Here is a 24,953-nt window from a genome sequence, read left to right on the forward strand (position 1 = left end):
CCAAAAATGTCCAACTTATTTTTACCTAAATTGCACTGGCACCATGATAAGAATTATCAAAAATAAACAAATGAAGATATTTAGCAGAACTGTGGAAAGGTCAAAACAGGTATCAGCAAACCCACTGCCTGCTTACTTACTCCTTCTAAAGTTCAACTCCCTGAACTCGAACATTACTTTTGTAAATTCTTTCATGCGATGTGGGCATAGCTGGTTAGACTGACATTTGTTGCCCATCCCTTATTGCCCTTGAACTAATTGGCTCTCTAGGCCATTTAAGAGAGGGGCTAAGAGTCAGCTACACTATGGGAGTCAAATGGAGGCCAGACCAGGTAAGGACTTCCTTCCCTAAAGGACATCAGTAAACCAGGTGGGCTTTTGTGGACAACTGGAAGTTGTTTCATGATTAGCATGACTGGGACTAGCTTTTTATTAAATACAACTAATACAGCTTCCATTTAAATTCCACCAGCTACTCTGGTGGGATATGAACCTACGTACAAACGCATTGGACTTTGCACCTGGAACACAGAACATAGAACGTTCCAGCGCAATACAGGCCCTTCGGCCCTCAATGTTGCACCAACCTGTGGAACCAATCTGAAGCCCATCTAACCTACACTATTCAATTTTCATCCTTATGTTTATCCAATGACCATTTAAATGCCCTTAAAGTTGGAGAGTCTACTACTGTTGCAAGCAGTGTTTTCCATACCCCTATTACTCTGAGTAAAGAAACTGCCTTTGACATCTGCCCTGTACCTATCACCCCTCAATTTAAAGCTATGTCCCTTCGTGCTATCACCATCCGAGGAAAAAGGATCTCACTGTCCACCTTAACTAACCCTCTAATTATCTTAAATGTCTCAATTAAGTCACCTCTCAGCCTTCTTCTCTCTAATGAAAACAGCCTTCAGTCCATCAGCCTTTCTTCATAAGACCGTCCCTCCATACAGGTAACATCCTGGTAAATCTCCTCTGAACCTTTTCCAAAGTTTCTGCATCCTTCCCATAATGCAATGACCAGAAATGTACGCAATACTCCAAGTGCGGCCGCACCAGAGTTTTGAACAGCTGCAACATGACCTCGTGGCTCCAAAACTCAATCCCTCCACCAATAAAAGCTAACACACCGTATGCCTCTTAACAACGCTATCAATGTGGGTGGCAACTTTCATGGATCTATGTATATGGACACAGAGATCTCTCTGCTCATCTGCACTACCAAGAATTGTACCATTAGCACAGTACTCTCTATTCCTGTTGCTCCTTCCAAAATGAGCCACACGTTTCCACATTAAAATTGATCTGCCACCTCTCAGCCAGTTCTGCAGCTTATCTATGTCCCTCTGTAACATAAAACATCCTTTCACACTTTCCACAACTCCACCAACTTAGTGTCATCCGCAAATTTACTAACCCATCCTTCTACGCCTTCATCAAGGTCATTTATAAAAATGACAAACAACAGTGGACCCAAAACACATCCTTGTGATACACCATTAGTAACTGAACATTTCCCATCAACCACCACTCTTGGTCTCCTTTCAGCTTGCCAATTTCTGATCCAAACTGCTAAATCACCCTCAATCCCATTCCTCTGTATTTTGTGCAATAGCCTATCGTGGGGAACTTTATCATACGCCATACTGAAATCCATATACACCAGATCAACCACTTTACCCTCATCCACCTGTTTGGTCACCTTCTCAAATAACTCAATAAGATTTGTGAGGCATGACCTACCCTTCACAAAACTGTGTTGACTATTCGTAATCAAATTATTCCTTTCCAGATGATTATCTCTTACAACCTTATCCAACACTTTACCCACAACTGAAGCAAGACTCACTGGTCTAAAATTACCAGGATTGTCTCTACTCCCTTTCTTGAACAAGGGGAAAACGTTTGCTATTCTCCAGTCTTCTAGTACTATTCCTGGTAATAACAATGACGACAAAGATCAAAGCCAAAGGCTCTGCAATCTCCTCCCTTCCCAGAGAATCCTAGGATAAATCCCATCCAGGCCAGGGGACTTATCTATTTTCACACTTTCCAGAATTGCTAACACTTCCTCCTCGTGAACCTCAATCCCATCTGGTCTACTGGCCTGTATCTCAGCATTCTCCTCATCAACATGGTCTTTTCCCAGTGTGAATGCTGATGAAAATTATTCATTTGGCGCTTCTCCTATCTCCTTGGACTCCATGCACACCTTCCAACTGCTATCCTTGATTGGGCCTCATCTTACTCTAGTCATTCTTTTATTCTTGACATACCTATAGAAAGCTTTAGGGTTTTCCTTGATCCTATCTGCCAACAACTTCTCATGTCACCTCCTGGCTCTTCTTAGTTCCCTCTTTAGGTCTTTCCTGGCTAACTTGTAACTTTAAGTATCCTAACTGAGCCTTCACATCTCATCCTAACAAAAGCCTTCTTCTTCCTCTTGATAAGACATTCAACTTCTTTAGTAAACCACGGCTCCCTCGCTCGACCACTTTCTCCCTGCCTGATAGGTATATACTTATAAAGGACACGCAGTAGCTGTTCCTTGAATAAGCTCCACATTTCAATTGTGCCCATCCCCTGCTGTCTCCTTCCCCATCCTATGCATCCTAAGTCATGCCTAATTGCATCATAATTGACATTCCCTCAGCAATAATTCTTGACCTGCAGTACATACCTATCCCTTTCCATCGCTAAAGCAAACATAATTGAATTGTGGTCACTATTACCAAAGTGCTCACCTACCTCCAAATCTAACACCTGGCCTCGCCCGGTTCATTACCAGTATCAAATCCAAAGTGGCCTCGCCCCTTGTTGGCCTATCTACACACTGTATCAGGAAACCCTCCTGCACACATTGGACAAAAACGGACTCATCTAAAGTCCTTGCACTGTCATATTTCCAGTCAATATTAGGAAAATTAAAGACCCCATAACAACTACCCTGTTACTCTCGCTCCTAGCCAGAATCATCTTTGCTATCCTTTCCTCGACATCTCTGGAACTATTCGGAGGTCTATAGAAAACACCCAACAGGGTGACCTCTCCTTTCCTGCCTCTAAACTCAGCCCATACTACCTCAGTAGACGAGTTCTCAAACGTCCTTTCTGCCACCATAATACTGTCCTTGACTAACAATGTAACATATCCCCCTCTTCTACCGTCTTCTTTGTTCTTACTGAAACATCTAAATCCCAGAACCTGCAACAACCATTTCTGTCCCTGCTTTATCCATTTCTCTGAAATGGTCACAACATCAAAGTCCCAGAAACCAATCCACGCTGCACATTCACCCACCTTATTCTGGATATTCCTGGTGTTGACATAGACACACTTCAAACCACCTTCTTGCTTGCCGGTACACTCTTGCAACCTTATTTCTGACCTCACTACTCACAACCTCCTGGACACTGGAACTACAATGTAGGTTCTCATCCCCCTGCTGAACTAGTGTAAACCCTCCCAAAGAGCATTAGCAAATTCCCCGCCCTCCCAGGATATTGGTGCCCCTCTGGTTCCGGTATAGATCAACCAGTTTGTAGAGGGTCCACTTACCCTAGAATGAGCCCCAAATTATCCATGTATCTGAAATCCTCCCTCTTGCACCATCCCTGTCATCCTCTCTCTCTCTCCCTATTCCTTGCCTCACTAGCACGTGGTATGGGTAACAAACCAGAGATAACAATGTGTTTGCTCTAGCTCTAAGCTTCCACCTTATCTCCCTCAACTTCTACCTTAAATCCCCAACTCTCTTCCTACCTATGTTGTTGGTTCCTATGTGAACCACGACTTAGGGCTGCTCCCCCTCCCCCTCAAGGATCCCGAAAACATAATCCAAAACATCATGAACCCTGGCAACTGAGAGGCAACGCACCAACCATGAGTCCCTCACGATCCCACGGATCCTCCTAACTATGGAATTCTAATCCAATGGCAGTATCACAATTACGCTGCCTGAATGTTGGGCTGGAGTCTCAACAGTGGAAAATGCAATCCTAACTTTACCATATTGCTGGTGACGTCCCATTTTACCCTCACAATACTCTAAAACTGAATTCTAACATCTTTAGCATGAGACAAGCAAGTTAAAATAAGTGGACCCACTGGATTGCGAGGAGTGGTAGAGATGGGAGTATTTTCAATAAAATCAGGGAAACCCAGAACAGAAACTAGAATTTTGAATGTCACTGATATTAACTAGAACCTGGTTTAAAGGACTTTAAAGAAGGTACTCACCCAAAACAAAACCGTAGCTCCAGACACACAAGAGCGTAACGCCTGGTCTGATATCGGGATGTAAGGCTCCGGTTCCTGAAAATAAAAGATTAATATGTGAACATTAACAATGAATAAACAGCTCATTTTGAAGTATGAACATGCAATGAAGGACACTGAAATCTGTTCTGTATAACCATGGACAAATGAATAAATACAAATACCTATGCATTTAGAAACCCCTTGATAAGGCTTTGACAAACTGTGGAATGTCAGCGGAAATCAATTTTTACAATTAAAGCCTTTTTTATCAATATGGCCAAGGAGAATGGAGGAAATAGAAGTCGTAATAGGCTATTCGGCCCCTCTAACATTCAACAAGATCATGACTGATCTTTGATCTCAAGGGTTTAGATGGAGAGGAATTTGTTAAATATGTACAAGAAAATGTTCTGATTCAGTATGTGGATGTACCGATTAGAGAAGGTGCAAAGCTTGACCTACTTTTGGGAAATAAGGCAGGGCAGGTGACTGAGGTGTCAGTTGGGGAGCACTTTGGGGCCAGCGACCATAATTCTATTAGTTTTAAAATAGTGATGCGAAAGGATGGACCAGATTTAAAAGGTGAAGTTCTAAATTGGAGGAAGGCCAATTTTGACGGTATTAAGCAAGAACTTTCAAAAGCGGATTGAAAGCCTAGACTTTTCAGAACCTGTGTCTTTATGACCTCCTGGGGAAAAAAAACCCAAGGACCACACCAAATGGGCGGCACGGTGGCACAGTGGTTAGCACTGTTGCCTCACAGCGCCAGGGACCTGGGTTCAATTCCCACCTCGGGTAACTGTCTGTCCAAAGATGTGCAGGTCAGGTGAATTGGCCATGCTAAGTTTCCAAAGGTGTTCGGCGAAGGGGTTAATGTAGGGGAATGCATCTGGGGGGGTTGCTCTTCGGAGGGTCGGTATGGACTTGTTGGGCACTGTAAGTAATCTAATTTAAACATAACCTTGTTAAAGGAGCAGCATTATTACATTTCCCACTTACATCCACAATTATTCTGCTGCATTATCCACAAATTCTTGTTTGCCGGTCCCTGTCATATCCTCTTCAATATGGATGTGCAATCCCTTGATACCCCCATCAGGGTGGGGAAACAGGGTGAATGATTGCCAGTTGGACTCTAATTGGTCGTGGTTTTGCCATGGACAATGCTGCTGCCCTCTTCTCTCATACAAGAGGTATGTTGGTTTTCTCTTTTATTGTTATTTTTGGGAATTGTCCTGATGAGTGCAAGATGAAAAGCTTCAGCAAAAAATATCTGTTTTTATACAAATTTACATTTTGAAGAAACAATGGCTTAACATTGATGAAGGATGATTTGGGCATGGTGGTGCAGAGCACTGGGATAAGAGGTCATGAGTTACCAGATGAACATTTCTATGAAGTTTCTATTTTGCAATGTGATAGGATTCATTAATAATCTCGCACTGAAGGCATTCCATGCTAACAGCAACCATACCCGAATGTTATACTGAGGGAGAGAAATATGGATCTAAGGCTATTCTTTACATTTAAGTGAGGACAATTATAAAGGGCAAATAAGCAACTGGAGTCATGGAATCATAGAGTCATACAGCACAGAAACGGATCCCTTGGACCAATTCATCCATGCCGACCAGGTTTCCGAAACTAAACTAGCCCCATTTCCCTGAGTTTGGCCCATATCCCTTTAAGCCTTTCCTATTCATGCACCTATCCAAATGTCTTTTAAATGTTGTAATTGTACTCACCTCTACACGTTCTGTAGCAGGTCGTCCCATACATCCACCACCCTCTGTGGAAAAAGTTAGCACTAAAGTCCCTTCTAAATCTTTCCCCTCTCAGCATAAAACCATGCCCTCCAGTTTTAGACTCCCCTACTCTGGGGAAAATATCCTAGCTATTCACTTTATCCATGACCCTCATGATTTTATGAGATCACCCCTCAGCCTCCAATGCTCCAGGGAAAAAAAGTCAAAAAAAGTCCTAGCCTATCCAGCCTCTCCCGATAACTCAAATCTTCCAGTCTTGGTAACATCCTAGTGAATCTTTACTGCATTCTTTCCAGTGTAATAAGATCCTTCCTATAACAGGGAGACCAGAATTGTACATTGGACTCCAAAAGTGGCTGGGCAATTTAGACAAAGGATAGGTTAATAGAGATGCACCAGGAGACATTAAGGAAATATTTCAGAATATACAGAAAAGAGGGACTTATAATTCTTATAGGGATCAAAACGTTTGGGGAGAAAGAGGGAGGAATACTGAATTGGATGATCAACCATGATCATATTGCGTGTTGCAGCAGACTCCAAGGACTGAACGGCCCACTCTAGCCCCTGTTTTCTATGTTTCTTGTCAACGGCTAAAGTGTTGTTTTAAGACAATGGCTATGCATTTTACACTCCTATACTTCACTTACGTCTGAACAGGTGAGCATAGAAACACTGAGCAGACACATTCCAACAAGAAAGAATAAAGGCAAATTACTATGGATGTTAGAAATCTGAAACAAACAATTTTGGCTGGAGAAACTCAGCAGGTTGGCAGCATTTGTGGAAATAGAAACAGAGCTACTGTTTCAGGTCCAGTATGTCTTCTTCTGAACTCAAGCAGTTCTTCTGTCATGGGTGGCATGGTGGCACAATGGTTAGCACTGCTGCCTCACAGCGCCAGAGACCTGGTTTCAATTCCCGCCTTGGGCAACTGTCTGTGTGGAGTTTGCACATTCTCCCCGTGTCTGCGTGGGTTTTCTCCGGGTGCTCTGGTTTCCTCCCACAGTACAAAAATGTGCAGGTTAGGTGAATTGGCCACACTAACTTGCCCGGAGTGTTAGGTGGAGGGGTTAATGTAGGGGAATGTGTCTGGGTGGGTTGCTCTTTGGAGGGGCAGTGTGGACTTGTTGGGCCAAACGGCCTGTTTCCACACTGTAAATAATCTAATCTAATCTTCTCTTGACTTGAGAAACTCTTGGACTTTTCAAAGGGCTCTGAAGAGGAAGTCATACTGTACTGGAAACATTAACATTGCTTCTCTCTCCACAGATGCTGCCGGTCATCCCGACAGAAGCAGCACCCACAAGCCAGGAGCTTAAACTGAGCATGTCACGTTTTAAGCCACTAATTGTACCTGCGTAACTGGGTTTTTCTTGTAGTGCTTGCACTTTGCCTCATACTCTGGGCGTATCTGAAGTTGTTGCTGCTCCTCTTCAAAGTCCACAAGGTCCCACTCATATTCCAGTTTTGCCTGTCGCCGCTTCCACAGCTCCAGAAAGAGAGTAACTGCTCAAGAAACAAATCAAAGCCAGTTACATAAGCAGCCGCTCACCCTTCTGAAATCACAATTCTACTAGCTTTTTTAATCCCCATTTATTTACATGAGCCATCTCACTACAGTCAAAGAAGCTATCTTGATAAACTCAAGGCTTTCAGAATTCTCCCTCTGTGGCTATATTCCACAAATTAATTTGATTTTCTATTATCTGACTCAAATAACAGAAAGGCACTCACCCCAGATGCCCATAAAAACTGCAAAAAACAAGGTGGCAGCGTTGTCAAACAGGTGAGAATTCTGTAACAAAATAAAGGGTTGAATATGAGAGAACTTTTATAAGTAAATTTCAAAATTAGTGCAATATTGACCAAACTGGCTAGGTTACTTTCAGGACCACCAAAAATGCAAAAGTATGCCCACTCAAATACAGAATAGCTTTTACAAGTTTAAACTCCACTAATCCCCCTCAAGGGAGCAAGTAAGACATGAATATGCTTAAGCAGAGCTAAAGTTTGCGGATTGAGGGTGTGTCACGTGTGCACTTAGGCTTGTCAACTTTTGAAAAACTTTTCTTCATGGGAGGTGGGTGTCACTGACCCTCATTAGCCTCTAGAAGGCAGTGGTGAGCCACCTTCTTGAATCTCAGCATCTACCTGATGTTATTTTGACCCAATGTCAGTGAAGGAACAGTGATACAATTCCAAGCCAGGGTGATGGGGGGTTTAAACGGGAAGTTTAAGGTGGTTCCCATGTACTTGCTGTCCTTTTCCTTCCAGACAGTAGACATCGCAGGTCATGTTTGTTGACAAGAGATTTGGCGAATTGTTACAATGGGCCTTGAATGCACTGTTGAGGAAAGGTTTAATTTGTTGAGTATGACAATGCCTGGTATTTGTTGAGGAAATGGTTAGGCAAGTGTCTTCTTTTGACATGTTTTTCTCCATCGGAGATTGCTTTTACAGTCTCATCTACATAGTTAGCAGCAGCAACAGTTCACACATCAAAGAAAATAAAAACCATGGCAATTTTCAACATTCATTGTGGACAGCTAACACAAGGGCCATTTGAACATATAAAACGGCTTACAGATGCAGGAAATATTTTTTAAAATGATAAGGTGCGCTTTTGGTAACTAAGAAAAATGCTGTAGCTACATTCAAATTCTCCAATTTATTTTCAAAACTGTTCAAACCTGTATAAAAAATTAAGAAGATTCCTGAATTACCATCTTCAGGTTGACTTGGAGGTGCCAGTGTTGGACTGAGGTGGATCAAGTTAAAAATCACACAGCACCAGGTATTAGTCCAACAGGTTTACTTGGAAGCACTTGCTTTCAGAGCGCCGTTCCTTCATCAGGTGGTTGTGGAGAATAAGATCACGATCACAGAATTTATAGCCGAAGGAGTCCAGTGTCATGGAGATATGACACATTAAACAATTTTAGATTAAATCTTTCATCTTTTAGAATGGGATATGCTGGTTTCTGTTCTTTGATATATAAATCCCAGAACTTAAATTACACTGTAATTAAAAAGTGGTTCCAAATAAACCTGTTGGATTGTAACCTGTGTGTTGTGTGATTTTTAACTTCATCTTAGGATTGGAAGAGTTGTGAAGAGCAGAGTTTCCCAGATAGATGCTTTAGAATTGGAGATCCTTCTGCTCAAAGCTACGCACCTTGGTCGATTCACAGGTAGTATTCAGTCTCCAGAAGTCACAATCATAACACAAGGGACACATGATAATCTTCCCTCCAAGTTCAGCATCACAAATTTCTTCACTAAGGGTGGAAAAAAAAGTGATCAAACCCTACCCATTGGGAATTTAAATTGTAATGCATACTCAATTAAAGAAGTAAACGTAAACCTTCCTTTTAACTTTTCAAACTGTCAGTCATTGTGTGCCATTGACTGACCTGGGCCTTCTGCTAACTACATGGACATGGAGGACTGATAGTTTCAAATGTCAACAATTGCAGAAGCATAGCTCAGTCATACAGGTGGCATGGTGGCTCAGTGGTTAGCACTGCTGCCTCACAGTGCCAGAGTCCCAGATTTGATTCCAGTCTTGAGCACTGTCTGTGTGGAGTTTGCACATTCTCCCTGTGTACGTGTGGATTTCCTCTGGGTACTCTAGCTTCCTCCCACATTCCAAAGATGTGCAGGTCAGTTGAATTGGCCACGCTAAGTTGTCCACAGTTGTTAGGTGCATTAGTCAGAGGAGGGTGGGTTACTCTTCGGAAGGTCGGTGTGGACTTGTTGGGCTGAAGGGCCTTTTTCCACACTGTAGGGAATCTAATCTTAAGAAGAAGTGGAAGCTAAGAAGTCTAATAGAAGATATATTTTGCTGGAAGGTAAAATTTAAGGTGTTTTTGTATAGTCTCTAAAATGAAGCAAATTGTACACTGTGGCAGGAACTGGGATGATGAGTTTAATAAGCTTTCCTTTATTTTCTATATCCTCATGTACAATTTTAGCTATTTGTTGCTGAAATTGGGAAAACTTAAGAAGAGTTCCTTGGTTTATTTTTAAGCTTTGCAATTTTCAGAAATAGTGTGGGAGGAGCTCATGAAGTTAGTGGAAGAGCTTCCTGCTACATACGCTCGTTTCCATGCCCCTCAAGACTTAACTTGCCTGACTTTGTGCAATTTTAACCAAGTGCTCAACTTTGATCCACATTGTATCAAACAAATGAGACAGCAAAAATCATACCTGTGGTTTTCAAATGGTTAGGCACCTGTAATTGAATACATCAGTCTGATCACTGATCCTTATATGTTACTCAATTGATAAGCTTGTGGAAGGAGCTACTTTATAAATTAAATCCTTCACTTCTTTCAAATTAAGGATTGTTCTGATGCTTGATTGCTTACTTGTTGACATCCCCCAAACCTGGCAATCTCTCCTTACCGATGGGCTGTTTCTATGTGTTGCTGAGGTCAATGTAAAATGCCCCTTTCGTTCCCCTCCAAATAATTTTGGTTGCCATCTTCCATCAGTGACATCATCCCACTAGCCGTGGGTAGGAGATGGAGTGGGCAAATGAGGCTTGAGAATTAAAATATCCGCAAGTCATAGCCTGATATTTAACAGTCTGCTAATGTCCCTATTACACCAATGTAGAATAGAAGTAGAGGCATGGTGGTAATGTCACTGGACTAGCAATCCAGAGCCCTAGGCCAATGATGTGGTGGACTTGGGTTCAAATCTCACTTTAGCAGATGGTGAAATTTGAATTCAATAAAATCTAGAATAGAAAGCTGGCTAATTGGTCACTGTTAACTGTTCTAAAAAAAATTCATTTTGTCCACTATTATCCCGGAGAGAATGAAATCTACTGTCCTTATCTGCTCTGGCCTAAACGTGACTCCAGGCCTACAGCTGTCTGGTTGACACTTATCCCTCATTGCCCAGAGAGAAGTTGAGAAATAAATGAGTCAAGAAGTGTGGTGCTGGAAAAGTACAGCCGGTCAGGCAGCATCTGAGGAGCAGGAGATTCAACATTTCGAGCATAAGCTCTTCATCAGGAATGTGGAGGGCCCCAAGGGGACTGAGAGATAAATGGGATGGAGGTGGGGCTGGGAATGCCATAGGTGGATGGAAGGTGGTAAGTGTGGTGCTGGAAAAGCGCTGGGAAATAACTGGCTAATGATTCCCACTCCCTCGACTAATAAAGGAAAAATAACTCAGTGTCTGAATGAATCTCTTAACCATGTTAGAATGGATATTACTGCTTTTGTCATATTTTGGGGAAATGCCAGGAAGTATACTGCTTTCATGCAGGTTTTTATACTTAACACAGCAAACAAGTTAGGAAATAGCTTGAACTCTGTTTTTAAACGTATTAGGGAGGGGCTTGTACACGTTGAATTACATTCCCTTATGGGATTACAAAATCAAATCTCTCCTCTTAATTGATCAAGTGTTATTAAATCAAAATAGACGGTTACCTCCATATGTTTCCATCCTTAGTTATGCAGCCATACAGAAAGCAAATGAAACCAACGGCACCTGCAATCCCCAGCATTTCTGTGTAAAAACCAAGCCAGGCAAAATATATTCCAATCTTCTCTCCATAGTATTTCCTAGAAAGCAGAAACAGAGAAATGAGACCCAATAAAAGTTACAGGTTCTAAAATCTGAGAAATTGATGGACTGTTTTTTTTTATTTTGAAATTCATTTGTGGGATGTGGGTATCACTGGCTGGGCCAGGTTAGAACGTTAGAATCCTAGAATCCCTACAGTGTGGAAACAGGCCCTTCGGCCCAACAAGCCCACTGACCTTCCAAAGAGTAACCCACCCAGACTCATTCCCCTATCCTAGATTAGGTTACTTAGTGTGGAAACAGGCCCTTCGGCCCAACATGCCCACACCGACCCGCCGAAATGCAACCCACCCATTCCCCTACATTTACCCCTTACCTAACACTACAGGCAATTTAGCATGGCCAATTCATCTGACCTGCACATCTTTGGACTGTGGGAGGAAGCCAGAGCGCCCAGAGGAAACCCACACAAACACGGGGAGAATGTGTAAACTCCACACAGACAGTCGCCCGAGGCAGGATTCGATCCTGGGTCCCTAGTGCTGTGAGGTAGCAGTGCTAACCACTGAGCCACCGTGCAACCATTACTTATCGCCCGTCCCTTGTTGCCCCTTGACAAGATGGCAGTGAGCTGCCATCTTGATCCGCTGCAGTCTATGTGCTGTTGATAAATCCACAATGCTTTTACGGAGGGAATCCCAAGATTTTGACCCAGCAAAAGTGATGATATGTTCACCACCCAAGATCGGGTGGTAAGTGGCTTGGAGAGGAACTTGCGGGGGGATGGTGTTCCCTATGTATTCGCTGTCCTTATCCTTCTCAGTTCAAGTGGTTGTGGGTTTTGGAAGGATCTGTTTGCGGATCTTTGGTGAATTTCTGCAGTCCACACTGCTGCTACTGAGTATCGGTGGTAGGGGGGGGAAGGAGTGAATGTTTGTGGGTGTGGCATCAATCAAGCGAGCTGCTTTGACCTGAAAGGTGTCAAGAGTCTTAAATGCGATGAAACCGCACACACCCAAGCAAATGGACAGTATTCTGCAATACATTTTGTAGCCTGTGTGCACTGCTGCTAATGAGTGTTGATGGTGGTAATGGTGATTTCTCAGAAGTGCACTCTGGGTATAACCAAGCAAAGTTTCCTGCTAATAATGTGCATTTGGAGAACTGCCCTGCTATTAGAGGTTACTTGATAAATTTATGTAAGCTATGCAACTGAGGTTTTAACATAGGATTCCAGCTTAAATTCAATCAAAACATAAAGGGGATAAACCAGAGAACCATATGCTTGATTTCTTAACATGCTCTGATGTAGCCCCAATTTTACAAAACAAATATCCTATAAATGGTTCTCAACAACTTCTCTTTCAAATGCTCCCACTTCCTTCAGATGAAAGGGTGTAACCATGGGAATCCACATGGGCCCTAACTACACCTACCTCTTTGTAAGGTATGTGGAACAGTCCATCTTTCGCAGTAACACTGGCACTATTCCCCACCTTTCCTCTGCTACATCAACGACTGTATCGGCACCACCTTGTGCTCCCACGGGTGTTTGAACAGTTCATCAACTTCACTTACACCTTCCACCCTGACCTCAAGGTCACCTGGACCACCTCAGACAACTCTCTCCGCTTCCTGGAGCTCTCAGTCTCCATTTCTGGCAAACGACTCAACACGGACATCAACTTCAAACCCACCAACTCCCACAGCTATGTAGACTAACCTCCTCCCATCCCTGGCTCATGGGAAAATGCTATCCCTTACTCACAATGCCTCTGCCATATCTGATCCTAGGAGCAGCAATTCCACGCCAGAACATCTCAGATGGCCTCCTATTTCAAGACCGCAATTTCCCCTTCACGTGGTCAATAACGCCCTTCAGTGCATCTCCTCCACTTCCCTCCCCTCTGCCCTTGAACCCCATCCCTCCAATCACAACAAGGATGAACTCCCAGTCCTCACATCCACCCTACCAACCTCCAGATGCAACACATCATCCTCCGCCATTTTCGCCACCTACAGTAAGACCCCACCACCAGAGATGTATTTCCCTCCCCACCTCTATCTTCGTTCCATAGAGATCATTCCCTCTGCGACTCCCTTGTTAGGTCCATGCTCTCCACCAATGCACCCTCCATCCCAGCACCTTCCCTTGCAACCGCAAGAAGTATAAAACCTGCGTCCTCTTCACCTGTCCACCTTCTGTCCCATCTATCTGCTCTGCTCTGACCTATCACCATCACCCCCCACCTGCATCTACCTATCGCCTTCCCAGCTATCCACCCCCAAGCCCCAACCCCCTCCTATGTATCTCTCAGCCCCCTTCTCCCACCCCCCACATTCCTGATGAAGGGTTTAAGCCTGAAACATCGATTCTCCTGCTCCTCAGATGCTGCCTGACCTGCTGTGCTTTTCCAGCACTCCACTCTCGACTTTGATCTCCAGCATCTGCAGTCCTCACTTTCTTCAAATATCCTACATATGCCCATTATTTTCAACACAGCAGGTACACATATTGTGAAAGTTTCTGTTTATATAAAAAAAAACCAGCCAAAGAAATAACTCAGTGGAAAATATGGCACTAAAGCAAGTATTAATGGAAAAAATGTTAACATTGGCAAACTTTTATTTTCAAGCTTGGATTCCTGCAATCTGGCTCTGTTATTTTGTTGGAAAATTATCCTCCCTTTTCTTTAGCTCTAGAATTCTCTCTCATAGACAATACAAGCAGGGCTAGGGGTGACACCAGTACTGCTTCTGCCTGGTATATGTGCTAATCTTCTCAGAATGACAGTAGAATGAGACCACTGGCTCCTGTTGTATGCATCAGCTCTCTAAATGAACATTCTAACTGAGTGCTGTTCCTCTGCCTTTTTCCCTGTAATCCTGCATGTTATTTGTATTCAAATCATCATCCAATACCTTTGCCTCAGTTGAACCTACCTCCACCACTCTTCCAGCACTATATTCCAAACCTGAACCACTTGCTGTGTGAAAATCCTTAGTTCACATCACACTTGCTTCTTTTGCAAATTACTTTAAATCTGTCCGTTTTTGTTCTCAGTTCTTTTACAAATAGAACGAATATCTCTTTATTTACTATGTCCAAAACTCCTCCTGACTTTGAAAATCTCCATCAAGTCTCTTTTTAACCTTCTTCTCTCTAAGGCAAATACTCCCAATTTCTCCAATCGACCTTCCTAATGGATGTTATGGAGCCAATCTTGTAAATCTCTTTGCAAACTCTTTCCAATGTGTTCACATTTGTTCTGAAGTGTATTGTCTGAAACTGTACACAACATTCTAGCTGAGGTCTAACTGGTGTAAGTTCAGCATAACCTCCTCGCTCTTGCACTCTGTGCCTTTATTAATAAAGCCTGGGATATTGCATGCTTTATTAACTGATGTCTTCTCTTGTCCTGTTGCCTTCAATAACGAATGCACATATGTTTCCAGATCTCTCTGCTCCTGCACACACTTTAGAATAATATCCTTTATTTTGTACTCGATCTCCACATCCTTTCTACCAAAATGTTTCACTTCACACTTCTCCATATTGAACTTGATCTGCCACCCAGCTGCTCACGTCACTGACTTGTCAATATCCTTTTGAAGTTCTCCACACACTTTACAATTCTTACAGGTTTGTATCCTGAAATGCAAACTTCAGTGGCAGTAATTTAAAAGCATCATTAACTTTGTCACATTTGGAACATAGAAAATAGGAAGGAAATCCTCTTGTAATGAAGGTCAATGGGCCATTTGTCTTCCTGACTGCTTGCTGCATGTATACACTTGCTTTGAATGTACAAGGACACCCAGCTCTCCTTGTGCATCTACTACCATTCAAATAATACTCTGCCATTCCGTTTTTCCCTTCTGAAGTGTAGAACTTCAATTTATCCATGTTATACTGTTTCTGTCGTGTCTTTGTTTACTCACTCAACTTGTCTAAATCATCCTGAAGCAAATTTACATTCTTCTCACCAATTTCCATCCCATCTCGTTATGAGGAAACTTGGATATTACACTTGATTCCACCATCCAAACCCTTGTAATATATTGCAGATAGCTGGGACATATGCCCTGATGCTTATAGTACTCTCCTGTTGTCACTTTCAATTCCAAAAAAATGACACATTTATTCCTACTCTCCATTTCCTGCCTGCTTTCCAATTTTTAATCTTACCATCGATCTCAAATGATGTGATTTTGCACAATAATGTCTTGCTTGGGATTTTGTCAAAAGATTTCTGAAAATCCATATAGACCACATCTACCGATTCTTTTTCATCTATTCTACTCATTATGTTCTCAAAAAAGAAGTCCAGTAGACTTGTCAAACATGATTTGACTTCATTAATCCTGCGTGGAATCCTGCTGGCATTTTCTAAGTGTTGTGTTGTTACATCCTTTATAGTAGAGTGCAGCATTCTCCAGACTAGGGGTGTTAGGTTAACCGGTCTATAGTTCCCAGTACTGTTCCCTCCCTTATTTTATAAACAGTGGGGGTTACATTTGCAACCCTCCAATCTATCATGACTGTTCAGAATCTACAAAAACTTGGAAGGTGACAACCAATGCATCCACTGGTGGGGAAGAGATAGTCTAGTGGTATTATCACTGGACTGTTAATCCAGAGACCTAGGTAATTTCCTGGGGACCCAGGTTCAAATTCCACCATGGCAGCTGGTAGAATTTGAATTCAAATTCAATAAACATCTGGAATTAAGAGTCTAATGATAACCGTGAATCCATTGCCAGTTGTCAGAAAAACTCATCTAGTTCACTATTGTCCTAGAAGGAAGGATATTGCCATTCTTAGCTGTTCTGGTCTAGATATGACTCCAGACCCACAGCAATGTAGTTGACTCTTAACTGCCCTTTTGGCAAGAAATGCTGACCTAGCTAGATTCACCCACATCCCACGAATGAATTAAAAAAAAATTTCCATTGCAACCCCCTGTAGTACTCTGGGTTGTAGATAATCAAGGTCTGGGTGTCATCAGATGTTAGCTCTGTTCATTTATCTAAGACTTTTTGTTTACTAATATTAATTATCTTCAATGTCTCCTTCCAAAGGATTCTTGCTTTTCCAGGACTTTTGGGAAGCTATTTCTGTCAAGTTCTGTGATGGCAGAGTAGAGATAACTTTAATTGCTTTGCCATTTCCCTCTACTTTGTATCAATTCTTCCATTTTAAGTTGTAAAGGGCCTACATTTGTCTTCATCTTTTTTTTCTTTTTACTAACTTAGAGAAGCTCTTACAGTCCATTTTTATGCTCCTTGCAGGAGAAACATGGGGAAAATTATTGAACAAACAAGAAGGTGTGAATTATTAATAGAAAATGATCAACTTCAGAGTCATCTGTGAACTTGAGATCATGGTTTGCTCAGTACCATGTCATGCTTAGACAGGAGGGAGATGTATAAAGCTGGAGTGTTTCTTAATTATTCTTCTGACTTTCAATTGGACATCACTCAGCAGTCTACCAACTCTGGTCTTCCCACCTTACACTATTCTCTAACAGGTGTCAGCGGCAAACTGGCTGGTAGCTTCCATGGCCTGGAAACAGTTAGAATTGTGTTTCGCAAACGTGGGTATAATCAGGGGTTCAGCTGCTAGTATTCTTGCCTCTGAGTCACAACATTCCTGGTTCAAATCCCCTTCCAGGGCTTGTGTGCAAATATTAAAGTTAAAGCTCCTGTGCAGGACCAAGGGAGTGCTGCATTGTTGAAAGGTGCACTCTTTTGGATGAGGAGAAAGTGAGGACTGCAGATGCTGGAGATCAGAGTCAAAAAGTATGGTGCTGGAAAAGCACAGCCGGTTAGACAGCATCCAAGGAACAGGAGACTCGACATTTCGAGCATAAGCTCTTCATCAATGCTGCCTGACCGGCTGTGCTTTTCTAGCACCACACTTTTTGACTCTTTTGGATGAGTCCAAGGCCTCAAATGCTTGTTGAGGTGGATATAAAGATCCCATGGTACAAGCCTGAAGATAAGCAAGGGAGATATCTCTGGTTTGACCAATATTTATCCCTCAATCCTAAAACAGATTATATGTAAGTATACTATGTACATATTAGCTGTAGTGTTTCCAGAATTCACTACATTTCAAACAATGGACACTTCATTAGTTAAAAAGTGCCTTTAGACATTGTGAAGAAATGCAACATAAATACAAGTCTTTCTTTCTTAATTCAGATGGATGAGTAAAGTCAAAGAGCAAGTGGTCAAGGCAATGATTTTGGCTGGAGAGGGGAGAAGGCATATGACAGGGAAGGCCTAAGGTCTCCTCTGTGGAACAGAAAGTACATTCCTGCTGACAGTTACCAGTCTGCTCACCTGGAATCTGTCACTTTGGTCTCAAGCCCAACAAAATACAGTCAATCCCATCCAAAGTCTCTAACCTGATGAGGTGCAGGGGCTGCTCCTTATAGAATCGACCAAAGCGTGCCCACTCTTTATATAACGTGTATCGTTCATTCTCACTCTTGGGATCATGAGATTTCTTCCAGTATCTGCACTGTAAAGACAAACATGTGAGTATATGATAATATTGCAATGCTGCAGCGAGATGACGATGAAACATTTTCAGATATCCATTTACACAAAAGTGGAAATGATCTAGAATGATATCTGCACAGAGAGTAAGAGCAGGGTAAAGTCCTGAGAAGTTAGTGGCCACTTCCCATTTTTTCTTTGATGTGCATAACAGTTGCAATACAGAAGTGGGCTTATTCGCAACTCTACAGTAACGAAGGTTGCTAGTGGTGGTCCTAACAGCTGGTTAGCTCAGTTGGTTGGACTGTAACGCAGAGTAATGCCAACAGTGTAAGTTCCATTCCTGCACCAGCTGAGGTAACCATAAAGGTAACTTCTGAACCTCAACTGCCAGATGTATGGCGACTGTCATGCTAAACTGACCACAAATTATCTCTCTCTGATGAGGAAGGAACCCTGAGCAACCCTCTGGGACTATGTGACTTTATTAATGTTACACTTTTGCTAATCTGAATACTCAAACATCCAAAACTGTAAGTGTGCCGTAGACAGAGTCAGTGCATCTTGAGATTGTGTCATTGCTATGTGCTTTATTGCCTGCTGCAGTCTGAGGACAGGTAAATGCTTGCATATCATTAACAATGCACAATTCGCCAAGTCTGAGACATTTACCAGTCAGTGCATTGAGTATGGGAGTGGGAGTCAAGATTAGAGTGGTGTTGGAAAAGCACAGCACAGCATCCGAGAAGCAGTAAAATTGACATTTCAGGCAAAAGCCCTTAATCAGGAATTTTGCCTGAAACATCATTTTCCTGCTCCTCGGATTCTACCTGACCTGCTGTGCTTTTCCAGCACTACTCTAATCTGGACTCTAATCTCTAGCATCTGCAGTACCAACTTCCGCCTGTAGGCGTTGGGAGGTCATGTTGCAGCTGTACAGGACATTGGTTAGGCCACTGCTGGAATATTGCGTGCAATTCTGGTTTCCCTGCTGTAGGAAAGATGTTATTAAACTTGAAAGGGTTCAGAAAAGATTCACAAGGATGTTGCTGGGATTAGATGTCTTGAGCTATTGGGAGAGGCTGAACAGGTTGGGGCTGTTTTCCCTGGAGGATTGGAGCTGAGGGCTGACCTTAGAGAGGTTTACAAAATCATGAGACACATGGATAGAGTGAATAGTCAAGTTCTTGTCCCCAGTGTAAGGGAGTCCAAAACTAGAGGGCATAAGTTTAAGATGAGAGGGGAAAGATATAAGAGAGACCTAAGGGGCAACTTTTTCACGAGGGTGGTGTGTGTATGGAATGAGCTGCCAGAGGTGGTGGAGGCTGGTACAATTACAACATTTAAGAGGCATCTGGATGGGTATATGAATAGGAAGGGTTTGGAGGGATATGGACCAAGTACTGGCAAATGGAATTAGATTAGTTTCGGATACCTGGTCGGCACAGACGAGTTGGACTGAAAGGTCTGTTTCCTTGCCATACATCTCTATGACTCTACGTATCACTCCCACCATGAGCTGAACAAAAACATACTCTGATGACTGGAGGGGGATAAAATCATATCTCCCTCACTAACTCAGAAACACAAGCTGCTGCAGGAAGATAAATACTGCAGAACAGCAGAGCAGGCACAACTGTCTAACCCAAGGTCACCGAGAAAAGCTGGCATCACCTCCATACAACCCTGCCCTAGCCCCAGCCCTCCTCACTATGATTTTGAGCATATGTGTAGCATGTCATTGTATGCCTTTATAAACATCATCGTGAATATTGTGCAGCTGCATAAATAGGTTAAACCAGCGCTTAAAAAACGTGACAATATGGTACGACATGCCCGGCATTGCGTGCTGTGCTATTTTTAAAGACAATTTCATAATATCAGTCTAGCTACTCATGCCAAACTTCCTGAATTGGCAAGCTGTCAATACATGACGGTAACATTTCTCACCACATTGCCTTTTAGACCAGCTGCATGCACAATGAGAGAGAGAGAGAGAGAGAGAAAGAGAGAGAGAGAGAGAGAGAGAGAGAGATATCCTCCTTTTCTGATACATTCAAAGGTATACACTTCCAGGAAGAATTCATTAATATCTCAGGCAGCGCAGCACCAATTAGGAAAAATCATCTTCATTTCCTGATGTTGAACCGAATTTCTAAATAACAGATAAAATCAGAACCAGTACTACTCAGAAGAACCTTGATATCTTACATGACTCATCTGTGAAGCAAGCAGAACATGCTTTCAGTTTGACAGCACCATTCTTCTGGCGGCAACCACCACTTGCATTACCACTGAGTAGTATTGCCATTAAACAGATGGGTTCACTTCATCAGTTGAAGAAATGTTCGAGATAGCTTCCCCTTTCAGAATAATTTAAAGGTGGATTGGGCTCTTTTCAGGTCAGGAAGTAATTTCCTAAAGGCAAACGTGTGAGCACACTGTCACAAATGTGTGAGTTTATGTGGCACACTGCCAGCAAAATGATTTGATCAAGGTTATGGTGATCCCACAGGATACTGAGGATGTTCCCTATTTTGGCGTCCCAATGACGAGTGCAGACCATTGCAAACAGCACATTTATTCAGCTGTTCAAAAGAGGCAACGTACTGATTGCACTGTCCCCAACTCTGAAAACTTGATGTCTATGATCATATGTGATTCTATTATTGGACAGCACTTGCTAAATAATCCAGAGTGTGCCAGGAATGATATCTAATAACCAATATAAGATTACCATTTGGGCTCACAGTGTGGTTCATTTCTAGTAGCTGGAAATTCTATACGTATGCATGTAGAAACCTGACTTCTGAAGGCAAACCAAATGTATGCAGGTATTTGTTCTGATTTGTTCATGGGATGTGGGCATCACTGGTGAGGGCAGCATTCTGTGCACATCCATAAATTACACACCCTTTTATTAAAAGCAAAGCATGGGGAACAGTAATTCAATCACACAATAGTTTCAGTGGCTGCTTAATTGCAGTATCTGACATCAGTGCCTCACCAGTTCATTCAGTGAATTTTCAGTTCAGTGTACAAGTCTGAAAGAGCCAGTAACATGATTTAGGAGTCAACTTTCTGAGTGAGCATAAATCCAGAGTAGGAATTAAGAATTCAATATTGACACAGATCGTTTGGTTAATTCAGAGTCACTGCTGGCTGCCATATTTAGCTCGCGCAGTGAACTGTACATAAGCACAGGCAGAACCTGTGATCAAAATGATATAAAGATTTAAATCAACCTGCCAATTTTAAAATGTCATTTCTGAGTCCTTGCTTTAATTTAAATCTCTTAACATAAATAAAATGCATCAAAAGCTGCCACTTCATTCATGTCCAATGGATTATATTGCTAAGAGTTCATTCTTCTGAAAGGTGTGCATCAGCACCGCACACGTTTATTGTATAATAATGGGAGCTTACTTTGCAACAATATCATCAGCCTGGTAACAAATTTACTGCATACGGCTTGTGTTGAAGTAGATCTGAAAACCTTCCATGGTACTCAAAATTAATTGTTTTTTCAAATTTAGAAATTAATATGAATAAGTACTTCTCTACTGAGAGTTGGTCACTTGTTCTGAGTAAAGCAACTGGATACAGAAATCAGATTTCTGAGATTTCAATTAATGAGCAGTAAGTATTTTTTACAGCATGGATGTGGGTATGTTCGCTGAGTTGGGAAGCTGATTTGCAGGTGTTCTCAGTGACATCTTCAGTGCTATGGAGCCTCCTGTGAAGTGTTGCTGTACTGTGTCTCCTGGAATTTATTTGGTTCCGTTTTTGGTGCTTCTGGTTACTGGTTCGGTTGTTTCTTGTCGTGGCCGGTATATTGGGTCCAGATCTATGTGCTTGTTGGTAAAGTCGTGGTTCAGTGCCATGTTTCTAGAAATCCTCTGGCTGTCCTTTGTTTAGCTTGTCCCATGATTGTTGTATTGTCCCAGGCAAATTTGTGGTCCTTGTCATCTGTGTGTGTGCCTACTTGGCACAGCTGGTCGTGGCGTTTAGTGGCTAGTTGGTGTTCGTGGATACAGATTGCTAGTTGTCTGCCTGTTTGTCCGTGGCACTCAGCCACAGACTCCATCAAGAAGCAGATTGATTTGGACCCAATATACCCGGCCCCTACAACAAACAAACAGAACCAGCAACCGGAAGCAGCAGGAACAGAACCAAATAAATCCCAGAAGACACAGTACAGCAGCGCTCCACAGGAGGCTCCAAAGCACTGAAGATGTCACCGAGACAGGGGACGTAACATCTGTAAATCCACAACAAACCCACAACTACAGCACCCAAGCTACAAATCTTTACGCAAACCTTGATTTTTACTGCAAAGCAAAGATGAAAATATACTTGTCTGAATATACCTGTGGGATTTTGAAAGTTAAGGCTTGTACCTCTCATACAGTGACTTTAACACCTAGAGGGACAACAGCAGCAGATGCTTGGGGACGACATCACTTGAAAGTTCACTCTAAGCCCCACGCTGCCCTGATGTAAAACTATTTGCTGTTACTTTGTTGTCATATGTACATACAAGTTAGGAACTGTAGGCAATTTAGCTCTTCAAACCTGATTAAGGCTGATTTGATTCTGGTCTTATATCATTGACTCCCCCACGATCAACATCCTGAGGGCATTACCATGAACCAGCAACTGAACTGGACTAGCCATATAAATACTATGGCTATAAGAGCAGCTCAGAGGCTAGGTATTCTGCAGTCAGTAACTCACCTTTTCACTCCCCAGTGCCTATCCACCATCTACAAGGCACAGGTCAGGAGTATGATGGAATATGCCCCACTCCAGAATTTGTGCAGCACTAGCAAGACTCAAGAAGCTTGATACCATTCAGGACAAAGCAACCCATTTGATTGGCATCACATCCATAAACATCCACTCCCTCCACCACTGACACTCAGTTACAGCAGCATGTACCGTCTACAAGATGCACTGCAGAAATTCACCAAAGATCCTGAGATAGCACCTTCCAAACCCACAAACACTACCACCTAGAAAGACAAGGGCAGCAGAGAAATGGGAACACCACCACCCACATGTTCTCTTCCAAGCCACTCACCATTCTGAATAGGAAATATATCAGTGTTCCTTCAGTGTCGCTGGGTCAAAGTCTTGTAATTCTCTCCCGAACGGCATTTTAGAGGTACCTACGCAAAATGGACTACAATGGTTCAAAAAATGTTCATACATAATAGTGATGACTTCTTCAATTCAACTTTCTCAATCTGCTGGCCTGATTCAACTTAACTTCTGTCCAACAACTAGGTAAACTTTCAATGGATTCTAGTTACAACACATATAATGTGATGAAGGACAGAGATGAAGGGACAGATAAACCAGAGGGGTGGTGTTCAAGTAGAGCAGTCAGATCCTCATGCACTGTTGAAAAGCTGTCTTGTTGTTGACGTGAAAGGTCTCAAAGCTCGAGGCAAACACGGCTGACTTCAAACGCAAACACCAAATATTAGTCTGAAGGTGGTGGCTGGCGAGAAATTAATGTTAATATTTTCACTGGCACAGGGAACAGGGCTGCGCACAACCAAGTGAAATACAGCAAACTATAACCCTCTTGTGGGTAGCTGGGGTGGTGCTGAACCTGCTCCAGGGATGCAGGAACAACATTATGTTTTGGTAAAGTCTGATAACTGATCAAAGCCACAGATCAGTGACGAATGGGGCTGCTTCAAAGGATGGTAAGATCAGAACACATCTGCCTGCCTGTCTGCCTTCAGGAAAAGCAAGGGATAAAATCCCTGCTGTTTAAACAAAACCAATGTTTCCAGACTTCAGTGACATTTGACGTAGTGTGTTTGAATGTCAAGTTATAGAGATGCCTTTGACTGAAGTGACACAAGGAACCCTTTCAGAAACTGAACCTTTAGTGTACATAACTGACAACAAAACATTTCTGCTCTCGGCTTTTCCCTTCAATTTAGTCACGGAGAGTGGGCATTGCTGGCTGGGTTGGTGTTGTTTGTCTCTCCCTAGTTGGGTCTTGTGAAGGTGATGGTCAGCAGCGTTCTCGAGCCATTACTTTCCATTTGGTGTCGGTACAGCATAGTGCTTTTAGAGAGGCATTTCCAGGATTTGACCCAGTGACAGTGAAGGAATGGTGAGGCATTTCCAAGTTAGATGTCAAGAAAACTTGGAGGGGGTGGTGTTCCCATGTATCTGCTGTCTTCGCCCTTCTAGATGGGAGTGGGGTCATGGTTTCAGAAGATATTGTCCAAGGAGGTTTGTTGATTTGGTTTTGCATTTATAAGTAGTGCACATTGCTGCTACTGAACCTTGATGGTGGAGGGAGTAGGTGTTTGCAGATGTGGTGCCAATCAATTACGATGTTTCGCCTTGAACAGTGTCAAGCTTCTTGAGTGTCATTGGAGCTGCACTCATCCAGGAGTATTCCATCACACTCCTGACTTGTGCCTTGTAGATGGTGGACAAGGCTTTGAGGAGACAGAAGGTGAGCTAATTGTCATCAAATCCCCAGTGTCTGACCTGTTGTTGTAACTAACATATTTATACAGCTCATTCAGATCAATGGGAACTCTCAAGATGTTGAAGTGGGGGAAAGAAGGGAAACAGACCCTTCCGTCCAACCAGTCCTTGCTGAGCTCAATCCCAAACTAAATTAGTCCCACCTGCCTGTTCCTGGCCCATATCCCTCCAATTCATGTACTTACTCAAACATCTTTTAAACATTGTAACAGTACCCACATCCACCACTTCCTCTGGACATTTGTTCCACACGTGAGCCACTGTGTTTAAGAAATTGCCCCTCATGTTTTTTTAAAATCTTCCTCCTCTCACCTTAAAAATGTGCCCCCTGGTATTGAAATCCCCCAT

The 24,953-nt window shown here is 42.6% G+C and overlaps 1 protein-coding gene across 7 annotated transcripts in view; it reads right to left on the reverse strand.

Moving 5' to 3' along the window:
* Positions 1-24,953, reverse strand: part of ano5a (anoctamin 5a) — a 196,031-nt gene that overhangs the window by 27,473 nt on the left and 143,605 nt on the right. For all 7 annotated transcript variants that reach the window (XM_072592754.1, XM_072592753.1, XM_072592751.1 and 4 more), the window contains 6 exons: positions 17,990-18,105; positions 11,480-11,614; positions 9,208-9,310; positions 7,767-7,827; positions 7,387-7,538; positions 4,243-4,317 (listed from right to left, as the gene is read on the reverse strand). In XM_072592754.1, coding sequence (XP_072448855.1) covers positions 4,243-4,317; positions 7,387-7,538; positions 7,767-7,827; positions 9,208-9,310; positions 11,480-11,614; positions 17,990-18,105 — 642 coding nt within the window. The remainder of the gene's footprint in view (positions 1-4,242; positions 4,318-7,386; positions 7,539-7,766; positions 7,828-9,207; positions 9,311-11,479; positions 11,615-17,989; positions 18,106-24,953) is intronic.

The sequence above is a fragment of the Chiloscyllium punctatum genome, chromosome 22 (genome assembly GCF_047496795.1).
Source record: "Chiloscyllium punctatum isolate Juve2018m chromosome 22, sChiPun1.3, whole genome shotgun sequence".
NCBI classification, from domain to species: Eukaryota; Metazoa; Chordata; class Chondrichthyes; order Orectolobiformes; family Hemiscylliidae; genus Chiloscyllium; species Chiloscyllium punctatum.